Raw genomic sequence first — 8,821 nt, 5'->3', positions numbered from 1 at the left:
CTATATTGTAGCTTTACAAGTAATATACTGTTGTAAGCTATATTGTAGTTTAAAGTTAAAACATGATTTATTGCAAGGTGAAATTTAATTAAATAGATATTAATTATTAAAGTCCTCTGATCAAAAGTAAGTTAACATAAATAATAACACTGTTAAACTAGCTGAATAAATAAATATCAACAACTGTAAATATAACAACTAAAACTATTACTAGACGATCTTATTAGAAAACTCGCTAGATACAAGTACTTGACATTATAATGTCCAATACACTCTCAATTTGATTACCATTACTTACCATTACAAGGTTGACTAAAGATACACCATTGAGACTGATATTCCACCAATACATGAGACCCATCAAGTTGATGATAATCAAGATTATTGTGAGAACAATGATGATAGAAGAATGAACATCAAGGCATAAGAGAATCAGTGTGACAACAAAAACTGCCGAGATTGTAATGGCTAGATTTGAGATGGTGTCATGCCACATTGTTAGGTACTGCTCGTAAAATACGTAGAAAATGCTAGAAAAGAAGGATAGATTAGAAAACTTAACACTACATTTCTGGAATTTTAAATGTTGATTAGCAGTCTACACACAGAAACAACAGAATTCAAAATTACATCATGGCATGTTTTGAAAACATATAATATTATAAGTATTTAATGTGAAACAATCTTATTAATTCTATTACTGGCATGAATTATTCATTGTGATTGGCCAAGAGCACATCATGTGACCTGAAACATCTGAACTGTTGTTATGGGTGCATGATGTCACAGAAGAACTTTAAAGATGACAGTTTTTTAAATTACATGTATACCAAAAAATTACTGTAGCACTACCAATATCTGCCATATGTCATTAAACATAGTCATTATTTATATGCATACAAGGAAAATAGTATAAAACTATCAAAATTTGCTCTATGTGTCACTATCAATCTAGTCTTAAATGTTAGGTATACAAAAGAAATAGTAAAAAAACTACCAACATCTGTATGTCACTATAAAATCAATCACAAATTACATGTATACAAAGGAATTAGTATAGTACTATCAATGTCTGCTGTGTATCACTATTCACAAGTTACATCAAAACAAATGCTTGTAAACAAGAGAATCATACCTTTTCAACTGTATAATTATATTTTTGATATACAACTTAAGCTTATATTCAATATGGATCAATAAAGACACCCTCTATAATGGTTCAGTCATGTTTCTACAAGTAGATGTCTGAAGTATTAAGCATTTCTCAATATTTACAGGCTGCAGACATCATTAATATATGAATATATTCATACTTAATTTTAACAATTTTCTTTTTAAATCTAAAACATCAGAAAGAAAATTGAAACCATAATTCTTTATTACCCAACTACATTAGTAAGAAAAGTGAAACCATAATTCTTTACTACAAATACATTAGTTAGAAAATTGAAACCTTAATTCTTTACTACCCAACTACATTAGTAAGAAAAGTGAAACCATAATTCTTTACTACCCTTCTACATTAGTAAGAAAAGTGAAACCATAATTCTTTACTACCCTACTACATTAGTAAGAAAAGTGAAACCATAATTCTTTACTACCCAACTACATCAGCAAGAAAACTCATACCAAATTTTTTGTTCAATTAACACGCCAGTAAGAAAATTTAAGCCACAATTTTTTTATAAACTAATAATATTCAACCCACAATTTTTTATTACCCTGCTACATCAGTAAAAAAATTCAAACCACAATAACTTGTTACACAAATACATCAGTTAGAAAATTTATATGAAAATTCTTCATCATTTTGAAATCTAAGTACGAAAATTCAGACTATTTCTATATTAAACTAATACATCAATGAGAAATTCAAATCATAATTGGTTATTAAAAACCTGAGCATATAACAGAAAGGAAGAAATATCAATTATTTTGGTATCTTATTTTAATGGTATTTTGCTGTGTTTATTGAAGTATAGCATAAATACCTGTACGGGAAAACACTGGCATCCTCATCTGTCCCATTAATACGGAGCATGTGAGTAATGTTGGTACTAATATCATGTGCCCACTTGTAAGCCTCAGTGAAGTCTTTAGAAGTTTTAAGCACAGTGTGGTAGGTCATGAAATAAGTTGCTAGAAAACAACAAGGTCTAACTAAATTCTAACATTTTGAACATAATTATAACAAATATTAGTAATGTTTGTACTTAAGCTACAATAATCACTTCAATGTCCATAAAACAAAAAATAAGTCTGTGACAGCTTCAAATCTCATTTTAATAAAAATAGGTACATATGTACTGGATGTATTATGTTTCGTCTTACCAATGCATCCCCCAGTAGATCGGCAGTATTTTGTGGTGTCAGAAGACACCACTTAACCACAAAATAAAATATGTATATGTGTGTGTGTGTGTGTGCGTATATATATAAAATCTTATCTACTGTAGTTTCTTTGAGAAAACCATTGAAGGAAGAACAAACTGACACTAACAAATGCTAGTTTAAAATAAAAACTGAATTAACTGACAATGCCTACTCAGTTATCATGAAACAGAACAAATTCTAAAGGTCTTCCTGAGAGGATGTAATGAGGACAGTTTAAGGAAAAACCAATGAAAACTGCAGATTTCATAAAATTCTTATATTTAAAGAAACATCACAGGAAAATAAAGGAAACTCATTCTTATTTTTTTAAATCACTAACACACAAAATTCAGATGGCTGTAAGAATGCCAACAAAGAAAACTGGAAAGCAAACCTTCATGAAGATTATATTAGAAATTTTCTTCCATAACTGGAATTTTGATAGTGACTACATCTGTCTAATTGTAATACATTTTGTTAGCTGCCATCTTTAATGTCTAAGAAATTAATGTATACATTCATCATCACTCATACCTCTGGAAAACATCTATTTATCACATCTTCAGGACAAGCCTAAGTGAAGGTCCTTATAAGTACATCACATGTTTAGAATTATCCTATGTGATCATTTTTATAAGCAAATGGTTAATGCTATAATTCTAAATTATGTTATTCACTGTTACAGTGTAATCAGATATTAAGCACAATAAACCATCCTATTTTACTAGAATAAGATAATTGACAGAGAAGTTATGTTATATTTGGTTTGCCAGGTTGAGTAAACCTGTTCGTTTTCAACTTCTCAAAACAAAACATTTGCTTTCTCCAAGTGTAACATCTGGTATTCTGAATAAAACTAGCAATTTAAATTAAATTATAAAAAAATATGCTGGGAAGAAGTATGACATACAAACATTTCAGTCAATCAGCATAATCCAAAACAAAATAAGGCATAGTTAATTGTGAGCCTGTGATAGAGTTAGTGAAAATAAAACAAACAGTTTAATGCTTGCTTACATTGTGAAAATGCAAAGGTCTCCATTGGCTGGTTTATTTGGATGTGTGGGTAAATTCAACCAATCACATGAACATAGAGCACATGGGTGGTCAGTTGTTAGTAGTTTTGTTATATGAAGTTTGAGCTGTAAACCTCAAGTATTTTGTTTGAAACTGTCTTTTTTGTTTATGTGCACAGCCATTTTGGTAACCACGTTCCATTATAGGAACACATTGACATCCTACTGATTATGGGAACACATCCTACTGATTGGATGGACATAAAAATTTACATCAATGATATTTCAGTAAAAATACTAAAATAATTTGAAAATAACCATGTAGCAACAAAACCACAAAATATGTGTCTAAGGTCTTGCAACTAATTGAGACAGGTTATAAGACATCACTCAGAAAGAGAGATAGTAGTAGAACCTGATAAATGGCACACCCGGAAAAACATTAACAAAAATGAAATTAAAATACCAGAAAAAAAACAACAACAGGTATTTGAATGATCCCAAATACAAGATGAATATACAACAACATTAAATAATTTACAAGAACATTAAATAAAAATACACACCTCCTATTTTTGTGTCATTATGCAAAAGTTCAACTCCACTAAAATATGCTGCATGTCCCCTGTAACAAACAGATTAAAGCATTTCTCAAATTTTCATTGAAATAAATATACATGCTAGTTAAGTACACAAAGGTTAAACACAGTCCACTAAACAGTAATAAATGAAAAACTACAATCCAATACATAATCAATATTAAGTAATATCAACAAGAAACAGTTACAAGTGTATAGCCACAATCCAGTATACAGCACAAAGAACCTGTTACAAGTGTATAGCTACAATCTAATAATTACTGTTTAAATATACTATTTGTTTGTTTGTTGTTAAGCACAAAGCTATAGAATAGACTTTTTGTGGTTTGCCCAAGCAGGTATTAAAACATGATTATTAGTGTTATATAAACTTTGAATTACCACTGAGCCACCAGGGGCTTAAAGAAACAGTTACATGTGTGTAGCCACAAACCAATAAACAATAACACGAAAACATTACAAGTGTTTGCCACAATTTAATAAATGTTATAAACATTGTTGATATCACATAGTTTATGATTCACAAACAGTTGAAAGAAAATTTCCTGAGTTTAACTATAATCCATGAAATAGGGAGAATAAACAATTCAAAAGTCAAAACTATAATAAAATACAATACCTACCCCTTGGGACAAACAGACAGGGGATTTTCACTAAGGAAGCTAGGGAGGTAAGTTACAAAGTCCGAAGACAAAACTCTCCTGTCATGTGGATCCACTATGTTACAGGAATTACAATGCTTAAGGTGAGCTGAATTAAGAAAAAGACAGCATTTTGACAAATTCATGCTTATGGCTGATAGGTTCAAGATTATTTGGGAAAAACACCAAGATTTCAAGGTGTTTACATTTCTTAATAATTACAAGACAGAATAAACATAGAAACTCTGAAAAAACCCCAAAAAATTTATTAACAATACATTCATTGTATTCAAAGACATAAATTCTGAACACAGTTAACTTATAGTTGGCTAATGGTGTAACTTTTGAAATATTGTTCAAATTACGTTTATCTGCTGTTATGAAAGTTAATATTTTTAAATTCATTTTTTACCTTGTGTTCCCAAAGAGAAAATATGGTCATATAATGACAAACAGCATATGTTTAGATAAGGCTTGCACATGTGCTAACATTTATAATTAATTTATTTAAATTATTTCTTAGTGTACAGCAATGTCTCCACTTTGACTTAACCTTTTAGTGTATAGTAACTTTTTCATTATGATCTAGCCCCCTAGTGGATAGTAATGTTTCCATTCCACACTAAACTCTAACCTATAGCAATGTTTTTAGACTATCCTAATTTTCTAGTGAACAGTAATGTTTGATTATCACTTAGTCTCCTAGTGAACAGTAATGCTTTATTCTAGCTTAGTCCCCTAGTAGACAGTGATGTTTTTATTCTAGCCTTATTATCTCCTAGTGAATAGTAATGTTTATTCCAGCTTAATCTCCTAGTGAATATTAATGTTTTTATTCTAGCCTAATCTCCTAGTGGACAGTAATGTTTTTATTCTAGCCTATTCTCCTAGTGGACAGTAATGTTTTTATTCTAGCCTAATCTCCTAGTGGACAGTAATGTTTTTATTCTAGCATATTCTCCTAGTGGACAGTAATGTTTTTATTCTAGCTTTATTATCTCCTAGTGAATAGTATTGTTTTATTCCAGCTTAATATTCTAGTGAAGATTAATGTTTTTATTCTAGCCTAATTTCCTAGTGGACAGTAATGTTTTTATTCTAGCTTTATTATCTCCTAGTGAATAGTAATGTTTTATTCCAGCTTAATATTCTAGTGAAGATTAATGTTTTTATTCTAGTCTAATCTCCAAGTGAATAGTAATGTTTTTATTCTAGCTTTATTATCTCCTAGTGAATAGTAATGTTTTTATTCTAGCTTTATTATCTCCTAGTGGACAGTAATGTTTTTATTCTAGCTTTATTATCTCCTAGTGGACAGTAATGTTTTTATTCTAGCTTTATTATCTCCTAGTGGACAGTAATGTTTTTATTCTAGCCTATTTTCTTCTAGTGAATAGTAATGTTTTATTCTAGCCTAATTTCCAAGTGAATAGTAATGTTTTATTCTAGCTTAACCTATGAATTTCTTTTTATTCAATAAACTACTACAGAAAATATGTTTAAGTTTAAAGTCCATTGCACTGAACATGTGCACATTCGTGTAAAGATTCTTTATAATACTATTTCACAGCTGGGGTTCACATGATAGTCATGCAGCCACTGTTATTTGGAATTAAGAAAGCTATTAAAACATATCAAAAATTTTCTTGTAACAAAAATGATAGAAATATATATTTTTGTAAACTTCAATTAATCTGTAAGTGTTAATTGACTTATCATAGCTAATTATGAGTTAAAACAGTGCTGATCAATGTAAAAAAAATCAACAAAAGTTACTGACTCAATAATTCATTTGAACTTGAATCTATGTGCAAGATCTTACCCATTATAAGCAAAACACTATAATATATGGTATACTTAATTCCTATGACAAAAAACCTTAATAACTGTTCTAAGTCTAGGCTTTTGAAAAATACTGCAGATCTCTGAAATACTGAGCTTGATGGCCTGGACTGGCAACTAACTAACTAAATTTAATTATGATCCTTGCTAATTAATGTCACGTTAAAGGTTATACCTTTTATTCAGTTTAAACTAAATAACATGAAATTTTCTTCACTATGGATATCAAAAATCATTTACAATTCTGAAAATTAGAAATCATTTAATACTTCCTACATTTTTATATCATACTTTCTGTTTGTTTTTCTTTAGTATTTCACATTTCTAAACAAAAATAAATAATTTTTGTTTTATATTTTGAATAATGAGTAACAATTAATTCAAAACACTTGCACACCAAAAATAATATGCATTTCAAACTTGATTAATCTGATATATTTTGATAAAAATAAATTGCATACCTTCAGCTAAAGGACAATAACTATGATTTTGGAAGACATGACAGCACGATGGATTCGCAGCCCAGCTGAAATAATCATCAATCCATGATGTGGCTGAATGGGCAATGTACGTTCTAAAAAAAATAAATGTAGCCAATCATACTTTTGTGGTTTGACCATAATTGGTAGTCTCTAAATTTTTAAGTGTAGCAAAACAGTTACCTTGTATCACTATATTCCATCAACAGTTAATCAATCAAACATTTCTCAATTGAGATTAAGTTTCACTTTCAAGGCTGTGAACCATTTTACTACTAAGTGCAAGAACTATATTGTGGGGCCTTGAGTACCATGCCCCAATGTGACTTCCTTATAAAAGGAATAGTGGACAGCGGAATGTTTTGAGCTTTTTTAATTGTGCTATTTTTCCGTAAGGGCTGTGTTCCACAGGAAAGAGCCTCGTATAACAATCTTGGCTTGTGTGCCATAGGTTCACAACCCCTGTTCTAATCAATAAACAGCACAGTTGATAAAACTGTAACTTATCTCTTAAGACATAGTTTTAAAGAACAGCATCTTTCACAGTTCTTACAATAACATTAATAATAATTACACCAATGTGGGTATCTAATAATAAATAATTATGTATTTCAACTATACTATTGCTGCTGCTGAAGGCTAGGACACAACTTACAGTGTTAAGATAAAATGCTATTTACAATGAATCTCAGCATTTATAACACTTCAGCTGTAGAAACATAATCCATTAACGTAATTGAAATACAAACTTTTCTCATTGGCCCAGTAAGAAGGACATGATTATAATCATTAATCTTATTATCATACAGTATCACAGACTTGACCAGCTAATGGATAAAGCTTTAACAGATAAGGATTTATACAATACAAAAAGGACAAACAGCTGGAAGCATGAGAAAGTGATCACATGAAGCCTGCCCTTTACCTAAGAAGATGAAATGGATCCTTGAGACTTTTTACTTACTGGAAGCACTGGTTGGCAGCCTGAGAAAATGTATACTTAGAAAGGAAGAACATTTGTAATTCTGAAAACGTTTTTACTTACAGGGAGCACTGGTTGGCAGCCTGAGAAAATGTATACTTAGAAAGGAAGAACATTTGTAATTCTGAAAACGTTTTTACTTACAGGGAGCACTGGTTGGCAGCCTGAGAAAATGTATACTTAGAAAGGAAGAACATTTGTAATTCTGAGAAAGTTTTTACTTACAGGGAGCACTGATTGGCAGCCTGAGAAAATGTATACTTAGAAAGGAAGAACATTTGTAATTCTGAAAACGTTTTTACTTACAGGGAGCACTGATTGGCAGCCTGAGAAAATGTATACTTAGAAAGGAAGAACATTTGTAATTCTGAAAAAGTTTTTACTTACAGAGAGCACTGGATCGCAGCCTGAGAAAATGTATACTTAGAAAGGAAGAACATCTGTAATTCTGAAAAAGTTTTTGCTTCAAAAAAATAGACTGTAGTCTGTAAGAAGCCATGCAGGGAAATGTTTACTCACTGAGAAGACAAGTTGGCAGCACGAGACAGCTGACTGAGAAGGGAGTGCTGGCTACATCCAGAAGATGCACAGATCAAATTCTGCTGCTGATGGTCTGAATAGTTGTAACCATCTTTCACTACAAAATAAACAGGAGCTCCAACTGATAGGTACTTGTTCAAGGCTTCAAAATATTTCACAACATAGGAATCCTAAAAAAACGTGTGTATATATATACATAGAATGTCTAAATTTGATTGTTTGAAGAAAAAAAATTAGAACACTGTAAGTAGTAATGGTGAACAGTAGCTAATCTTTATATTACTTGAACAGTTTACAGTTCTAATACAATGGTAAATAGTGTTTAACATTTCCTTTACCTGATCTGTTG

At 30.5% G+C, this 8,821-nt stretch overlaps 1 protein-coding gene across 2 annotated transcripts in view; it reads right to left on the bottom strand.

Moving 5' to 3' along the window:
• Positions 1 to 8,821, bottom strand: part of LOC106466934 (Niemann-Pick C1 protein-like) — a 32,588-nt gene that overhangs the window by 5,182 nt on the left and 18,585 nt on the right. The window contains exons 9-14 of one of the 2 annotated variants that reach the window (XM_022395033.1): positions 8,452 to 8,637; positions 6,933 to 7,045; positions 4,612 to 4,738; positions 3,956 to 4,014; positions 1,992 to 2,139; positions 299 to 530 (exon numbers count right to left, since the gene is read on the bottom strand). In XM_022395033.1, coding sequence (XP_022250741.1) covers positions 299 to 530; positions 1,992 to 2,139; positions 3,956 to 4,014; positions 4,612 to 4,738; positions 6,933 to 7,045; positions 8,452 to 8,637 — 865 coding nt within the window. Of the gene's footprint in view, positions 1 to 298; positions 531 to 1,991; positions 2,140 to 3,955; positions 4,015 to 4,611; positions 4,739 to 6,932; positions 7,046 to 8,451; positions 8,643 to 8,821 lie in introns of both variants that reach the window. The other variant, XM_013927251.2, reaches the window with a different exon arrangement.

Source organism: Limulus polyphemus, unplaced genomic scaffold (assembly GCF_000517525.1).
Source record: "Limulus polyphemus unplaced genomic scaffold, Limulus_polyphemus-2.1.2 Scaffold2431, whole genome shotgun sequence".
NCBI lineage: Eukaryota > Metazoa > Arthropoda > Merostomata > Xiphosura > Limulidae > Limulus > Limulus polyphemus.
The sequence above is the reverse complement of the archived record's forward strand: the minus strand, read 5'-3'. Positions and strand labels throughout refer to the sequence as shown.